The 17,826-nt window shown below is 38.3% G+C and overlaps 5 protein-coding genes across 5 annotated transcripts; all 5 read left to right on the top strand.

Annotated features, from left to right (window-relative positions):
* The first annotated feature begins 872 nt into the window (after positions 1-872).
* Positions 873-2,935, top strand: LOC143428191 (uncharacterized). Its single transcript, XM_076902911.1, has 8 exons — positions 873-1,067; positions 1,116-1,225; positions 1,274-1,310; positions 1,360-1,633; positions 1,829-1,935; positions 1,999-2,295; positions 2,457-2,813; positions 2,882-2,935. The coding sequence occupies exons 1-8, from the start codon at positions 873-875 to the stop codon at positions 2,933-2,935; spliced, it is 1,431 nt and encodes a 476-aa protein (XP_076759026.1).
* Positions 2,936-3,811: 876 nt separating this feature from the next.
* Positions 3,812-6,108, top strand: LOC143428190 (odorant receptor 30a-like). The gene is made up of 8 exons (XM_076902910.1): positions 3,812-4,006; positions 4,147-4,399; positions 4,692-4,795; positions 4,867-5,182; positions 5,272-5,543; positions 5,766-5,829; positions 5,934-5,940; positions 5,991-6,108. Exons 1-8 carry the CDS (start codon positions 3,812-3,814, stop codon positions 6,106-6,108), a joined length of 1,329 nt encoding a protein of 442 aa, XP_076759025.1.
* A 492-nt stretch (positions 6,109-6,600) lies between these two features.
* LOC143428189 (uncharacterized) lies at positions 6,601-7,696 on the top strand. Its single transcript, XM_076902909.1, has 3 exons — positions 6,601-6,825; positions 7,189-7,441; positions 7,485-7,696. Exons 1-3 carry the CDS (start codon positions 6,601-6,603, stop codon positions 7,694-7,696), a joined length of 690 nt encoding a protein of 229 aa, XP_076759024.1.
* Positions 7,697-8,298: 602 nt separating this feature from the next.
* On the top strand, positions 8,299-8,969 carry LOC143428188 (odorant receptor 10-like). The gene is made up of 3 exons (XM_076902908.1): positions 8,299-8,379; positions 8,524-8,799; positions 8,901-8,969. Exons 1-3 carry the CDS (start codon positions 8,299-8,301, stop codon positions 8,967-8,969), a joined length of 426 nt encoding a protein of 141 aa, XP_076759023.1.
* Positions 8,970-9,422: 453 nt separating this feature from the next.
* LOC143428187 (uncharacterized) lies at positions 9,423-14,909 on the top strand. Its single transcript, XM_076902907.1, has 21 exons — positions 9,423-9,527; positions 9,581-9,662; positions 9,728-9,829; positions 9,958-9,965; positions 10,008-10,235; positions 10,349-10,601; positions 10,778-10,881; positions 10,953-11,268; positions 11,355-11,626; positions 11,706-11,769; positions 11,813-11,820; positions 11,901-11,992; positions 12,077-12,080; positions 12,188-12,282; positions 12,513-12,637; positions 12,699-13,009; positions 13,337-13,589; positions 13,739-13,842; positions 13,904-14,218; positions 14,351-14,626; positions 14,856-14,909. The coding sequence occupies exons 1-21, from the start codon at positions 9,423-9,425 to the stop codon at positions 14,907-14,909; spliced, it is 3,171 nt and encodes a 1,056-aa protein (XP_076759022.1).
* Positions 14,910-17,826: the final 2,917 nt, after the last annotated feature.

Raw genomic sequence — 17,826 nt, 5'->3', positions numbered from 1 at the left:
TCTCGATCGTCCCCCGGTGCGACAGTTGGTCGCGGGAGCGAGGGTCGACGTTGAATCGCGCCTCGCAAGGATTAAATATAAACGAGTTGCGAGATAAGTATACGTATTTTCTCAAAGAAAATGATAAAAGGATATATAAAAATAAAATACTTCCACTGTAAACGTGTGTTTTTACTTTTCGTTACGACACCCTTGATTTTTTAACGAGAAGTTGGACACGTTTGTAAACGCGTTGATTTCATTCTCACCGGCACATCCAGAATTCGTATAATTGCTCCTAGGTACACACTGGTCTTGATAAGAGAATTCATGGAATAACATTTAATGTTAGAAAATTAACCGAAATGTTTTCACTTTGCTTTTTTAAAATCTAAAATATAAGAACAAACGCGTTGAATTCATTCTCACCAGCTGATCCAGAATTCGTATAATTGCTCCTAGGTACACACTGTTCTTGATAAGAGAATTCATGGAATAACATTTAATGTTAAAAGATTAACCAAAATGTCTTCACTTTGCTTTCTTAAAACCTAAAATACAAGGACAAACGCGTTCTTCTTCGCAAGACAAATGAATCATCTTAATCGACTATCGAGAAGAACCCACAAAAAGTGTCAGTAGTACCGCGTATAACACGAGGTAAACGTGTCGTTCAGAAAAACACTTTGACGGCCAATAGAAAGAAAGTGTATCGTGTACGTTGACGTGACACCTCTGTCATTAAACAGTTGCAATCAGCTCGTCACACTGACTATCCCCAGCAGGCAAACGAGCGACAGAAAGGGGGACCAAACGAGGAACGTCACCTTTATAATCAATACGTCCAGAGCGATCACGTCGATGGTCAGACGAACGGCAGTAAAGGCGCGAAAATGACTGCGACCTCGTCCAAATACTTTTCAGTAAAATTGACGCGATTCCTCTTGAGGGTGATCGGGTTTTGGAGCATAAGCACGCGGAAGGAACAGCTGTCGTTGCGTCTCAACTACGCGAAGATGTTCATTGCTGTTGGTATATGCTTCTCGTTGGCACTGTCAGACCTTTATTATTGTCAGCGTAATTTTTACGTGCGTATACACGAGGGTTTATCGAAACGTCCCATCGCGTGTAATTAGAGGTTTCGAGTGGTTGATCGACATTTACGTGTTTCGTCATTGAAATTCTTCGACACTTTCGATTGTTCTGGCAACAAATTCCAGCGTGAAGTAAATTGCAATTTCGTTCCGTGAGCGTGAGAATCAGAATTGAAAGTGTGTGCACGAACGAATGAAAGACAAAATGAAATTTTGAGATCCATTATTTTGCTCGAAGTATGTTTAAACGAGGGTGAAATGAATTTCTTTTGAAATGATTTCATAGGACGCAACGTACTTCGCTTGCTGCACGATACCACCTTTCGTAATTATATTGAAAGCCATTACGTTTACCCTCCGGCGTAAAGAGTTACTGTGGTTGATCGAGCAAAGCCAGAACCATTTTTGGTACAAGGAATACGACGTGTTCGAGAAGAAAATTATGGACAGCCTCGATAAGAGAGCTTCGTTGCTCATGTGTTCATATATCGTTCTAAACTTTGGAGTGGCCATTATGTATGTGATCATTGCTGTAATCGGTACGTTATTACAATGTCAGGGTAATTTATTAAAACACAAAATTCTAGTTGACGTTATTCTATGATTTTGTGCCAATTTGTAAATAATTTCTTTCCGGATGATTAACTGGGTCATTAATAATAATATAATTGTTAATGCTATATCATGAAAAATTGTTTCTATCGACTCTCGAGAAACGATAAGAACCCTAATCAAGAAAAATCTCCGTTTAACAGAAAGTATAGGCAATCCTAAGGAGGAGAGAGTTCACCCCTTTACATGGCGATTCTTTAATTTGCCATCCACAAGGACCCCTTATTATGAAATATTATTCTTGGCTGAGGTAAGTGTTCGAAATCGACGTCAATGATAAAACATTCGAAACGTTCATTTGTTTCTAAAACAGACGATAATAATAATGCACACGGCAACTTGTTACTGTTGCTTCGACAATGTCCTGTACATGCTGTGCATGCTGATCAGCGAGCAGTTCAAGATCTTGCAAAATAAATTCGGGACAATATTCGATCCATTTGGAAGGAAACCAGTTCGATCGTATCGCGTGTTCAAGAGCTGCATCGTTTTTCATCATTTCCTTATCTCGTACGTGCAGAAATTGGAATGCGTGTTCTGCTTTCCATTGATGTGCCAATTGCTAATATCCAGCATCGTTCTGTGCGTCTCTGCATTTCAACTAACCACAGTAAGTGAGAACCATTTGTATACAGTCATTTTACTAAACAAAAAGAGTGACGCAAAATAATTTAAAATCTTTGTAAGTAGTGTTACACTTCATGGTGCAGACCACGAAACACTGACCCTCGAAGCGAAGAAATAGAACACATTGAAACATCCGCTTCGTAGTCTGAACTTTTTCTTCGTCTTCGAGGGTCAAGACAAACGTATTGGGAATTTTTCGATATAAGCCCCTCGTTTTCTATTCAAAAGGACAACGGAATATTTGTGAAGAAATTCATGTTCGTGATTTACGTCCTCGGCGGTTTGATGCAGATATTTCTAATAACTCTGTACTGCGACAATATAACAGAGCAAAGTGACGCCGTGGGGAAGGCGATGTACAGTTGCAATTGGGAAGGGACGTCTCGCAGCGAATTCCAACGATTGAGAAAGGATATAATTATCGTGATGCTTCGATGTAGGCGTCCGTGTCACATGACGGCAGCGAAATTTTTCCCAATTTCTATCGAATCGTTCACCAAGGTAATTTTCAATTTCCTACTCATAATTCTATACGAAAGGGATCAACGAGAATTTGATTCGATTTTTAGGTAATAAGCACGACTGTATCTTATTTGACTTTGTTACGTACGATGGACGATTAACGACTAACAAGTTGGTGCTTTGTATCGAACAAGAAGGTAATTTATTACACATGATTTGTTGTATTGTACTGTATATGTTATATGAGTGTACATTGTAAATTATAGATCAAATATGAGAAGTAAACAATAGGTTGCAATTAAATGAATATTGAAAATAAATATAATATGAAGAAAATCAAATTCAATATTTTAGTTTTAAATAGAACCTCCATTGCGAGGATAACGAAGCTTCTTTGATAAGAAAAATCTCCCCCATTCTACACTTCTGGCTTACTTTTATACCAGAAGTCACCCTCTTTCGGATTGTATGTACGAGAAATTTTTCTTAGACCTGCCATAAGTTTTAACTTCAACTCGAAGCAGCGATAACTCAAAAGCGTTTTTATGGAGGCAATCTCAAAGCTCGCCAATCCTAAGAATAAATACAAAACTAGTATCACCCCAATTAGCTACTGGTTCACACTGTACACTTTACAAAATTACTTCCTACGATGTCAACGATCGTTTACATTCGCAGAGTGCACGTGCACAATGACTTTCCATCTTGCACCTCGTCCAACAACTACACATCGTATTAATTCGAATCCCTCGACAATGCAGAGATCAATACGCGACTGATTGCTGTCCGTCACCCGCACAAAGATCTGCTAGTCTCATCGACCATTATACCGTACATAATTCAAGCCAATTTCCAACCCTTACGCGCGATCCTTACATCGCGTGAAAAGGTACACATAATAAATGACTCTCGTTCGTTAGAACGTGATCGTGTCTATTGTCAGTCAAAGGGCCATCATTTCGTTCTTGGAACTTATCTGAAACTTTGCGCTAATGCATCAGTTAGTTATCACAGCGAATAGAAAACGAGATAGAGACATGCAAGCGGCGGAATACACAGATATATCTATAGAGTGGGCGACGTTCCTGATGAAAATCTGCGGCGTCTGGCTAACTGAGAACAGAGTCGAGAAACGACAGAGGAATATCTTTGTGGTGTTTACCTTTATCGCGATTGCTTATGGTGTATACGTGAATTGCACGGATGCGTATTACAGTTGGGGCGATTTAGGTGTAAGTATAAACTCCAGAGGTGAAAGTTGTATTGTTGATAAAAATTGCTGTTCTTTGGTAATACATCGCGTTTAAAACGGTGAAATAAGCAGACGAAAGGTGTAAATGTTTCGTTACGGTTCAGAATTACTTCGTTTCAGCATTGTATCTTTTTGATTAATAACACGTTGTGCATCCTTCTGGCAATATTCAAGCTTTGCGTATTAACAAAGCGCAAGGGACAATTCTCGAATATAATTCTGTACGCTCGACAGAACTTTTGGCATTTGAATTACAAAAATCAGGAGAAAATATTGTTCGCTAGATGCCGCAAGTTTTGCAAGATGTGGATCATAACTATATGCTTCCTCACGCAGGGTAGTTTAGCGGGCTACGCGATTACCCCCATCATGGGTAAGTTACTCAGTTCAATAATGACATTGTTCCGTGAATGTTTAGTGTGAAAATAATATTTCCTCATCGATTCCATAGTTGATAATTGTTTTGTATTAGTGAATTTATTGTCAAATTTATTTACTAATACTTGCAATAACTGTTTTTATAATAATATAGTGATATACTGTAGTATAATATACTATAATAAATCAACATACTATAGTCAATGATATACTACAGTAAATAATAAATAAATAAATAATAACCGCGATTTACAAAAACTTATTGACACAGGAATACTATGTTTCAGCAAACATTGGAAAGAACAAGTCAGACAGAGTATTCGCAGTCAACATGTGGCTGGACCTACCCTTAAGCATGACACCGTATTACGAAATGACGTTCACATTTCAGGTATAGTAAATTGCAATTAACAGTTAACAAACTTCCATTGACTATCTCTCAGAAAATTCCTATTTTTGTAGATTTTGTGCGTGTACCAAATCGGCGCAGCTTACCTCTGTACTGACACCTTGTTGTGCATATTGAACATGTACGTGATCCTGCATTTTCGCATACTGCAACACAAACTGTTGAGTCTGATACCAATAGACGATCACACGGAGAAAATCTGTTACGTGGACAAGCATTACATGGCTGTGAAAAATTGCATTCGATATCATCAGTCGTTGATCGGTTTCTGCAAAATGCTCGAGAACGTGTACTCGTTGCCAATCCTGGGACACATGGTGGTCTTCAGTTTGTTGATGTGCTTCGACACATACGAAATACTCTTGGTAAGTGGATGTCATATGTTCCATGAGACTTATATACGAATGTTATTTATATTATTTAAACATGTATTAATGTCAGGTTATGCACACAGGCAGATATACCAACTGTGATGCGGTTCATTTTCGTTTTCCACATGATCGGCAGCTTCATCCACATAATTTTCTTCACGTACAGTTGTCACGGTTTACTAGAAGAAAGCTCGAACGTTTGCACGGCAACATATTCGAGTTGGTGGTCCACATTGCCAATGAACAGAGTTGGCAAAATGCTGCGAAGAGATATGAGAATTATCATGATCAGATCGCTGCGGCCATGTTGTTTGACCGCTGGTGGATTCTTTCCTGTATCTTTGGAGACTGCTACTGCCGTATGATATTTGTTCTCGTTGCAATGTCTCTCTATTGGACTTTAATGCTTCATATTTTCTATACATTTCTATATGATGAATCAATTGAAAATTAGTGAATTTTTTTTTGGTAGAATTTGATTAGGAATTTTTTTAATCGAACCGTGTATTATTGTATAAAATTATCATATTATATAGAATATTACAAAAAATATCCTATGTTAATAGCAACTGTTCTTATAGTTAATGGGTTCTACAATGTCCTACTTCACTCTTATGAGGGAATCGTCTGAGCGCATCGACGAAGGTAACTGATCAAGTACACGCATATCGTAGAAAATTCATTATACATGAGTTTATAATTATGGTGTTTATAACAATATCGCTTGATACTGTTATAAACATCGATAGATATTATGTAAATCATTGCAATAAATATGTAGTTGACAACTGAAATTCAGCTTAAAGACTACTATTCTCGACTAATGATTGTTCACTGTACGCATCGACTACATCTCAAAATCGTTCCAATACGTTCAATTTAGTGTCTCATGCACCAAATATGGAAACTAACCTGTTTCAATAACTCATCATATGTTATCTATCCGTCTGTCGCATTTGTTAATAATTAAAATTACTTCCTATTTGTCACTCTTGCACTGCGGCTAATCATTTCTCACATTTGATACAGCAACATTTTTTCATAAGTTACGTATGTACTTATTTACACCCATTTCGATCCTTGAAAAATCACAAAATGATCGATAACTTCTATCTGCAACAATGTAATGGTCAACGCGCAAGAAAGTGTCTCGTCTTCACTCGCGTAAAAACGAGTCACACGTGCCTTGCTTGAAGCATACATAAATTATCGATTGCAATTAGATGAGTGTTTCAACCCCGTCGCAACCCACACTTTGACCGGAAACGTACGAGCAAGGAAAGACTCATGTCCCTCAGCAATTGATCGATCGACTTGACAAATTAAAGAAGTGTCACATCAAGGCATCGTTGCTTCTATTCTCGTTTCGATTTTTTTGCTTGACTAACTGAAGAATCTACTTGGTTGCGTTAGTTGATGCTACAGTTCAAGGGAGACAGGATCGCCATGAAAACGAAACAGTACACAGACGTGTCCATTACCTGGACGGCGTTTCTATTGAAGCTGTGCGGTGTCTGGTTGACTGAGAACAGTGTCGAGAAGCAAAAGAGGAAAATCTTTATCGCGTACACTGCTGTTGCCCTTATTTACGGCGTGTACGTGAACGTGGTAGACGCTTATCATTGTTGGGGTGACTTGAGCGTAAGTACGAATTCATATGTAAAGTGAGCGTACGTAGACGTCGTTATTGCAGACACGTGAGGTATTTTACATTTTCATGCTTCAGTGCTCAGTGTTTCGTACACAATGATAGAATAAAGTGCTTGTTTTATAGACTACTTAAAAGAATGGCATATTGAAATCTCTTTGCACTATATGGATCAATAGAAATTTTATTAGGATTTAAACTCGTTTTATATAGGAAATCGTGATTTTTTTCTACAGGCATCGTATAATTAAAAATTAAAAATTCGTAATAAGTTATAGACAATTAAAAAATTTTGTAAAAAGTATATAAAGTATATTAATGTTGGATAAATCCTCCCAATTAATTTTGTTTTTCAGCATTGCATTTTTCTTATCAATAACACCTTGTGCATCACGCTGGCAATATTCAAGCTCTCCATGCTGACTGTTCATAGAACAGATTTTATATACATAACTAATTACGCGCAACGGAATTTTTGGCATTTGAATTATAATTACGAGGAGAAGATACATTTTGCCCGATGTGTAAAGTTCTGTAAACTGTGGGTGGTGGCTATATACCTGATGACTCAAGGTGTTTTGATTGGCTACGTGATTGTACCTCTCAATGGTCAGTATGTTAAATCTGCAAGTTCATTAAATGATACGAATAGTTATTCGAAGTGTTAAACAAGATACGACGCTTATGTTGCTTCATATTTTAGCGAACATCGGAAGGAACAAATCGGATAGAGTACTTCCGTTCAAAATGTGGGTCGATCTGCCATTGTCAGTGACTCCGTATTACGAATTAATGTTCACATTCCAGGTAATAGACAAGATAACGCAGGAGAACTTTGATGAAATTAAACAAAATTTCTTTTAATTTCACTTTTACAAACCATTCAGTGCTTCTGCTTCCATTAACCTCTGAATTATTGTTTGCGCAGATAGTATGCGTGTACCAAATTGGAGCCTCTTACGTGTCGGCTGAGTGCTACGTGTGCTTATTGAATATGCATACGATTTGTCAATTTCGCTTGTTACAGCAGAGATTGCTGAATTTGTGGCCAGCTATCGATAAACAATCGGAGCCGATCGAATACGCGGACAGGTGTTACGCAGCATTGAAGAAATGCATTCGAGATCATCAATCGCTCCTTAAATTCTGCGATAAACTGAATACTGTTTACACAATGCCAATTCTTGGCAATATAATAGTTTTCAGTATGATGATGTGTTTCGACACGTATGAGGTATTTTTGGTACGTATCAGCAATTGATTCGTTCTCCAATGTATCTGTATATAGATGATTACTATATATTATTCTAAATTATTCTACAAAAAGCTTCTAATCATGGAATACCATGACGTGGAAATTTTGACTTATTAACGCTTCATTACCTTGAAGATAATCAAAGATAAATATGTAGGCATTTGGGGTCTGGTTTATGGCATCTTGAGCGGGTGACATAAACCAGACCCAAATGCGCGTGGGAAACGGTCCATACGGAAGTGAAGAAAACTTCCCCAAAAGGATACATTCGTCCTTAATCGTGTTCTCTTGGGTAGTATACAGTTGGCAATGAAGGCGATAACATTGTAAAGGAAAAGAGCAATAAAAACTTCGAAACTGAACGTCTTCTTAAATCACCTCCTACAAATATTACGTAATTAAAATAAACTTTAACTTACGTTCGCGATGTTTACAGGCGGACGTGTCTACTTGGACCCGCAACATTTTCCTCTTTCATATGATCGGTAGCTTCATGCAAATAAATTTCTTCACGTACAGTTGTCATGGATTGCTGGACGAAAGCGTGAACGTTTGCACGGCAACGTATTCAGGCTGCTGGACCACGTTGCCCATGAACAAAGTTGGCATACTTCTACGGGGACATTTGATATTCATCATGATGAGGTCCCAACGGCCATGTTGCTTAACCGCTGGAGGATTCTTTCCTGTGTCTTTGGAAACGTCTACTGCTGTACGCGAAGAGTGCCTCGTTTAAATTTCTCTTTTATTTAATGCCACTAACTTGTTCGTTGCTCTATTTGGAGCTTATGATAATAATTCTTTCCTTTGCAGATTATGAGTTCTACAATGTCGTACTTCGCCCTCATGAAGCAATCATCCGCAGACATTAGTGAAAATTAATTACGCGTACTCGTGTTTGGTGAGATATAAATGTAACATTATATATCGAGTTTAACGACAACCGCTGGTTTACTAATTGATGTTAATTATACTGTGTCATTGAGGGTCATTAGTTTCGAAAATTTCTCTAAATGTTAAATGGGCTGAATAGAAATAGAAAACTTAAGAAAAATTACAGAATATTCAACGTTGTTCGAATTAAGAAATTTTAAAGTAAACTTTTGTTGATGGCATCAACGATCCAATTTACCCATGAAAGGATAAAAATAAATAAACAACAAATGTGTATTGCAGTACATGGACTAAATAATTCTTGATTATACACAAACGTTACCTTTAAATGTAGAAATCATGGAGGAAATGCCATGTCATGATTAAAAGTAGAACAACGTCCACGCATTAAAGAAATATTATGGCACTATAGAAAAAGGAGAAGTAATACCTATCCACATAATGAGAAAACAGTCAAGAAGACAAAGTTGCATCAATTATCCAATTATGCCTAATAAGACACAAAAGTATCAAGATCTTGTTCATTCACACATTGTTCACGATATGGTTTTACACAGATGTACAACATTAGCAGTAACCATAAGTTTCTACACTACTAGCTATTGACACATATTAAGCTCTTCGCTAAACAACACCCTATGTTTTCAACCTTAACTTCCATATACGCGGAGCAAATCGAACGTATACTTCAACGTTGCAGCTCGCAGTGCAACTACACACCACACTAATTTCAATCTCTCGACAAGGTAGAGATCGATACGCAATAGATTGCTGTCCGTCACCATCGCAAAGATGCGGCAATCTCGTCAGCCATTATACCATATATAATTCATCAATCGACATTTCAAGTCAACTTGCATTTCTTTCGCGCGACCCTTGAAGTGTTGCGCATAATAAATTCCTCGCGTTCGTTATCACACGGTCCTGTCTCCTGGCAATCAAGGGACTCGTCACTTCAGTTCTGGAACTTGACTAGAATCTTGCGTTAGTGCATATGTTATTATCGTTAGTTATCGCAACGAATAGAAGTCGAGATTGAAACTGGGGTTAAGAGTCGCGATGCAAACGGCGGAGTACACAGACATATCCATCGAATGGGCGACGTTTCTGATGAAAATCTGTGGTGTCTGGCTAACTGAGAGCGCTGCTGAAAAGCGACAAAGGAATGTGTTCGTGGCATGTACTGTAATCGCTCTTGTCTATGGTATCTACGTGAATGGAATAGATGCTTACCACAGTTGGGGCGACTTAGGTGTAAGTATATGGACTCTACTTCAATAATGATAATATGCGAAATTTCACATAAAATTAGAACTACTCATTTTCAACAATGCGTTGGTTTATGCATTATAATTTCTTCTTTCCAGCGCTGCATTTTTCTGATCAATAACTCGTTGTGCATCTTTCTGGCAATATTCAAACTTTGTATATTAACTAAACGCAAGAGGCAATTCTCGGACATAATTCTGTACGCTCGACAGAACTTTTGGCATTTGAATTATAAGAATCACGAGAAAATGCTTTTCGGAAGATGTCAGAACTTTTGCAAAATGTGGATCATAACTATATGCTTCCTCACGCAGGGTAGTTTAGCAGGCTACGCGGCTACCCCTATTGTGGGTAAGTCATTCGGCTCAATAACGACGTTGTCTCGTATATAATTTAGAGATCGTTTAATTTTTCCTTTAATTATTCACAATTTAATGTACGCATTTAGTATCGCAAAAATTTCTCAACATGTGCGACCAATGGAAGCAATTTGGAGGTAATTTCATTAACAATTCTCTGTGTTTCAGAAAACATGGGAAAAAACAAATCTGACAGGGTACTTCCGTTCAACATGTGGCTGGACCTACCCTTAAGCATGACTCCGTATTACGAAATGACGTTCACATTTCAGGTACAATGAATTGCGAAGATCAATCAACGACCTTCCCCTAACTATCTCCTAAAAAATTCCTATTTTTGTAGATCTTATGCGTGTACCAAATCGGCGCAGCTTATGTCTGCACCGACACCTTGTTGTGCATATTGAACATGTACGTGATCCTGCATTTTCGCATACTGCAACACAAACTGTTGAGTCTGATGCCAGTAGACGATCACACGGAGAAAATCAATCGCGTGGACGAGCATTACACGGCTGTCAAAAATTGCATTCGATATCATCAATCGTTGATCGGGTTTTGCGACATGCTCGAGAACGTGTACTCGTTGCCAATTCTGGGACACATGGTAGTCTTCAGTTTGTTGATGTGCTTCGACACATACGAGATACTCTTGGCAAGTGGATGCCATATGCTCCGTGTGATTTAATATACGAATGTTTTATTATTTTAATGTGTATTAATGCTAGATTATATATACAGGCAGATATACCAACTGTGATGCGGTTCATTTTCATTTTCCACATGGTCGGCAGCTTCATCCACATAATTTTCTTCACGTACAGTTGTCACGGCTTGCTAGAAGAGAGCATGAACATTTGCACGGCATCGTATTCGTGTTGGTGGTCCACTTTGCCAATGAACAGAGTTGGCAGAATGCTACGAAGAGATACGCGAATGATCATGATCAGATCGCTGCGGCCATGTTGTCTGACCGCGGGTGGATACTTTCCTGTATCCTTGGAGACTGCTACTGCCGTATGCTTCTTCTTCTCTTTTCCATTCTGTTTCTCGTTGAATTTAAAATTTATGTCGCTGCAATTGTTCCTTGTTGCAGTTGATGAGTTCTACAATGTCGTACTTCACCCTTATGAGGGAATCATCCGGGCGTGTCGACGAAGGTAATTGATCATGTACACACGCATTTATAAAGTCTAAATGTAGGATTGTATGTATATTCGATTTAATTGTAGCTATTAATTCCCAAATGTTTCTTTTAAATTAGTAACATTAATTGGTATCGTATCTCTAGCTAACTAAAATCATTAAGTTATTCATTATTGGTACTTCATCATTAAATGAAGTTTACTGTAGAATAACCGAGAAAGTTCATTTTGTGACATTGTTTGCATATTTCAAATTATATTAGCACTTGTTATTCAATTATGTTGCTCTATGAAATATTTGAAAATATCTTTTTACATTAAGGCAAGTAACTTGAAGATAAAGTAACTGAATATAAAAGTGAATGCGAACTACACCCTCAATAAATAAAATAAGTAATGCGGTCATTACTTACTATGTGCATCAAACCTGTAGCAAAATATAATCAGCCTAAACTATTCCTCCTTGTCACATTTTTACTTCAGCAACGCGACAAATCCAGTATATCCCTTCTGGTCTAATAGTTCACAGTACATTGTCCCTCCACCCGTCGAATCGAAATGTTAATAAATAAAACTATTTTGTAATAATCTATTACTCATGCATTTCACACAATCATTTCTCACATTTTATACGGTAATATACTTCACACGATACATACGAACTCCCGCACTGCGATTTTAACTCTTGAAAAGAAGAATAAAGATGGCAAAATGATCGATAACTTTTATCTTTAACAATGTAATGGTCAACGCGTAAGAAAGTGTCTCATCTTCACTCGCGTAAAAACTTCTCACACGTACCCCGCTCGAGGCATACATAAATCATTGATTGCAATTAGACGAGCGTTTCAACCCCGTCGCAACCCACACTTTGACCGGAAACGTACGAGCAAGAAATGACTCGTGTCCCTCAGCAATTGATCGATCGACTTGACAAATTAAAGGAGTGTCACATCAAGGCAATCGTTGCCTCTATTCTCGTTCAGATCCTTTTACCTGGCTAACTAGAAAATCTGCCAGCTGTGAGTTAACACTTCAGTTCGAGGGAGAGAAGATCGCAATGCAGACGGAGCGGTACACAGACGTGTCCATTAACTGGACCGAGTTTTTGTTGAAAATCTGTGGCGTCTGGCTGACTGAGAACAGCGTCGAGAAACGAAAGAGGAAAATCTTTATCGCGTACACTGCTGTCGCCCTTATTTACGGCGTGTACGTGAACGTGGTAGACGTTTATTACTGCTGGGGTGACTTGAGCGTGAGTACGGATATACGTGTACTTGTGAAGCGAGTCTGCTTAGGAATTGTTGCAGCACTTGTTACTGTCTCTACATTTATCGTATTGCGTACAGGCGCTATATGTTTACGTTACATCGAACAGTGATTTGTGTATATTGTATTAGTGCACCATTTATACAATAGTAATCGATAAATATTCAGTTTCAAAATGAAGAAGCAACGAAAAATTCGACTTCTACAGAATTATCCAGAAAGTGATATTCAGAGCGAATTAATACTTCTATGTCTATGTCAATGTCTATGAAGACATTGTATTGGATTAAATTTAACAACTAATTTTTTTCAGCATTGTATCTTCCTGATCAATAACACCCTGTGTATTACGCTAGCAATGTTCAAGCTGTCCATGTTAACTATTCATAGAACAGAATTCATATACATTACTCAACATGCTCAGCGAAAGTTTTGGCGTATGAATTATAAACGCAATGAGAAATTACTTTTCGCCCAGTGCGTGAAATTGTGTAAACTGTGGGTGGTAGCCATGTACTTGATGACTCAAGGTGTTTTGGCTGGCTACGTGATTACGCCCCTCAGTGGTTGGTATATTAATTTATCATTAGTTTGCGAATGCATGCACATAGATTTACTACTCAACAAAACCAAATATTTAAAAGAATTTCTTATTATCTGTCTAGTCTCAAACGAAAAGAGAAAGGGCTAATGGCTAAATTGCTTCGTGTTTCAGCGAACGTTGGAAGAAACAAGTCAGACAGAGCACTTCCGTTCAAAATGTGGGTCAATCTGCCGCTGACAGAGACTCCGTATTACGAAATGATGTTCATCTTCCAGGTACCAAACGATGCTTTACTCTACAATTCGAAAGATGAATTCAATCTAGACATTCACGCAGATAATTTGTGTGTACCAAATCGGAGCCTCCTACGTCTGTACAGAATGCTTCGTCTGTCTGTTAAACATGCACACGGTTTGTCAATTTCGCATGCTGCAACAGAGATTTCTGAATCTCTGGCCCGCTATTCACAAGCAATCGGATCCGATCGATTACGCGGACGAGTGCTACGCGGAGCTGAAGAGATGCATTCGAGACCACCAATCTCTGCTCGAGTTTTGCGATAAGCTCAACAACGTCTATACGTTACCAATTCTGGGTCACATGATCGTTTTCAGCATGATGATGTGCTTCGACACTTATGAAATATTATTGGCACGTATCGTTGTTAAATGAATTTAATTTAGCATTGTCAAGCTCAAAAGTAATTGATGAGTCTTTTAAATTGCTATATGAATTTGTATCGTTCAAGAGGATATATTAATTTCATATTATACTTGCGAACAGGCGGACGTGTCCAGTTGGACCCGTAACATCTTCATTTTCCACATGATCGGCAGTTTCATCCACATAATCGTTTTTACGTACAGTTGCCACGGGTTGATAATGGAAAGTATGAACGTTAGCACAGCTGCGTATTCAGGATGGTGGACCACATTGCCTTCGAACAAAATTGGCAGGATGCTGCGGAAGGACATGAGTCTGATCATGGTTAGATCACTGCGGCCATGTTGTCTAACCGCCGGCGGATTCTTTCCTGTGTCATTGGAAACTTCTACAGCTGTAAGCAAATCGTCTTTTATTTAGTTTACCATTTCTTTTTAATTAGAAGAATAATTTCTATTGCTAACGTTCGAGAAGGTGCAGAGTTTAAAGTATTAACAATTCTAGCATGCTTTTGTTTCGTCTCCTTTTCCTCTTTACTAACATAAAAATACATTATACGATAGTAATGCAATGCAGTACAGAAAATTGTAAATTTAAGTTACTGTAAAGAATGTGTTCGTTACAGCTGATGAGTTCTACGATGTCGTACTACACTCTTATGAGAGGGTCCTCCGGGTAATTGTAATCCTCGTCGACAAAGCCAATCAATCATGTACACACATATTAATGAAGTAAAAATACAGGATTCAAGGGAATTAATTTGATGGCTAAATAGTAAAATGGAGAAAGTAAATAAAATGTAACAAATATTACTATTAACTTCTACCGTGTATTCGTTGGCTGTATGTCGAAACTGGTTCAAATCCTCCTTAACTGATGCCAAGACAAAAACTAATCATCAGTATAACATATCAATCATCTGTATACCAACTAACGTACACTAAACTATTTCTTCTTTATCTTTGTACACACTACTTTTTATGCACTTTACATAAGCACTTTTCACATTTTATACTGTAATATTGTTTCACAATGAGATCTAAATAACTGATGAGAAAAAATAACTACCTCGCCATTCAATACTGCTAGACATTACTTTCACCTCGTAAATACGAGTAGAAGTACCATCTGCTGTATGAAGTAGCAGTTTGAGATATTTCTTATTGCACTTCCCCTTTCTAATCAAAAAATATCTTACAAATCCAATCGCTGACACTTTAATTCCCACCTCTTCACTTGCGCGAAGATATCACACGCACCTACATAATTAATCGACTATAATCGTACGTGCATCCGTCCACTTTGAACGGAGACGAACGGATAAGAAGAAACGCGAGTCCATCACTAATTGATCAAGCGTCTCGACGGATCACAGAAATGTCACTTGAGGACGACGTTGTCTTTACTTCTGATCGAACTGTCTCACTGTTAAATCCATCACTTAGTCGCGTGAGGTAAAGCTCCGATTCGAGCGAAAGGAGTCGCGATGCAAAGGGTAGGATACACTGACATCTCCATTAACTGGACGACGTTCCTGTTGAAACTGTGTGGCGTCTGGCTGGCCGAGAACACACTCCAGAAGCGTCATAGAAGATTCTTTATGGCGTACACTGGTTTCATGCTTGTCTTCGGCGTGTACTTGAACGGAGTCGATATTTATTACAGTTGGGGTGATCTGAGCGTAAGTACGAATATAATAGGCGACTCTGGTAGGAAATTTTTAAGCTACCCGTTATAGCCAGTAAGTCACTTTATAACTTTATGTTTTATTGCACTATGATTCGTGTACAATGGCAAAGAAATGTATTCATTGCGTATTAATTAATGAGATTAGTGTTTTGTTAAGAGGTATTCGATGTTTATGAAGATTTAATTATAGTTATCGTGAATGAACACTTTTTTCTCGGTACTGGATCAATTAGAGATTGAGAATTCTGACAAATCTCATGCTTGGAGGCATTGACAGAAATTGTTCGATTAAATTTAATTATCAATTTCTTTCAGCATTGCATTTTCCTGATCAACAATACTTTATGTATCGTGTTGGCAATGTTCAAGCTCTCCATGTTGACTGTTCGTAGAACAGAATTCATATACATAACTCATTATGCGCAGCAGAATTTTTGGCATCTGAATTATAATCACGAGGAGAAAATACATTTCGCCAAATGTGTAAAATTGTGCAAACTCTGGGTGGTAACTATGTACATGATGGCTCAAGGTGTATTGGCTGGCTACGTAATTACACCACTCAGTGGTCAGTATGTTCGTTCATTAATTTAATTAAATGTGACGCGAGGCACAACTACCACTTTCACAATTAATGTATCGTTACCCATATTCTTGAACAAACTAAAAATTCGCATCGACAGTCATTTCTGCAAATCAATAATTTTATTATCTAGGAGAAGACTAACTATTTACAACTCGTACTACTTCCTGTTTCAGTCAACATCGGAAGGAACAAATCGGACAGGGTGCTTCCGTTCAACATGTGGCTCGATCTGCCATTGTCCCTGACTCCATATTACGAACTGACGTTCGTCATTCAGGTACATTTTTATAAAAATAAAAAAGTAAATTGTATCTTCATAAAATGCATTCTAAAAAGATTATTTGTAATCGACAGCAGTTACTGTTTACGCAGATAATGTGCGTCTACCAAATCGGAGCCTCTTACGTCTGCACGGAGTGCTTCGTGTGCCTGTTGAACATGCACACTATCTGTCAGTTTCGAATGCTGCAGCAGAGACTGGCGAATATGTGCTCGGTTCTTGGCAAAGAGTTGGACTCGATCGATTGCACGAATAGTTGTTACATCGCGCTGAAGAAATGCGTTCGAGATCACCAATCGCTTCTCGAGTTCTGCGATAAACTGAACGCCGTGTACACGTTGCCCATCCTTGGCCACGTGGTGGTTTTTAGTATGCTGATGTGTTTCGATACGTACGAGATATTCCTGGTAGTTGAATATATTTGATTGTCAATAGAGTTGTAATTTTTGGTTGGCTTTCTAAAATTTGAAGAAAACAATCCTATCAGAGTACTATGTTGTAAAGAACGCATGTGAATTTATTCTTATTTGCACAGGCAGACGTGTCTACTTGGACTCGTAACATTTTCGTTTTCCACATGATCGGTAGCTTCATCCACATAATTTTCTTCACGTACAGCTGTCATGGTTTATTGGAAGAGAGCATGAACGTTTGCACGGCAACGTATTCAGGTCTGTGGACCAGTCTACCGATGAACAGAGTTGGCCAAATTCTGCGGAGAGATTTGAAACTGATCATGATGAGGTCGTTGCGGCCATGTTGTTTGTCCGCCGGTGGTTTCTTTCGTGTGTCTTTGGAAACGTCTACCGCTGTACGTAACACGTTCCTTGTTTAATTACGCTCTTTTGTTCAACACATAATGTAATATGTGCAATCGTTGCAATTTGTGCATGATTATTTTGTGGGATAGTCGAGTCGTGGTTAAGTAATCTCCACACAGAATCTGTTGTTCGCTTTCGAGCTCGTGCTCACGGTTCGCATCGTCGTCGTCGACTGTGTCTTTCTCTGCTTGCATTCCCACCACGTAGGGTCCTTTTCGAC

This window comes from Xylocopa sonorina, chromosome 10, assembly GCF_050948175.1.
Source record: "Xylocopa sonorina isolate GNS202 chromosome 10, iyXylSono1_principal, whole genome shotgun sequence".
NCBI lineage: Eukaryota > Metazoa > Arthropoda > Insecta > Hymenoptera > Apidae > Xylocopa > Xylocopa sonorina.
The sequence above is the reverse complement of the archived record's forward strand: the minus strand, read 5'-3'. Positions and strand labels throughout refer to the sequence as shown.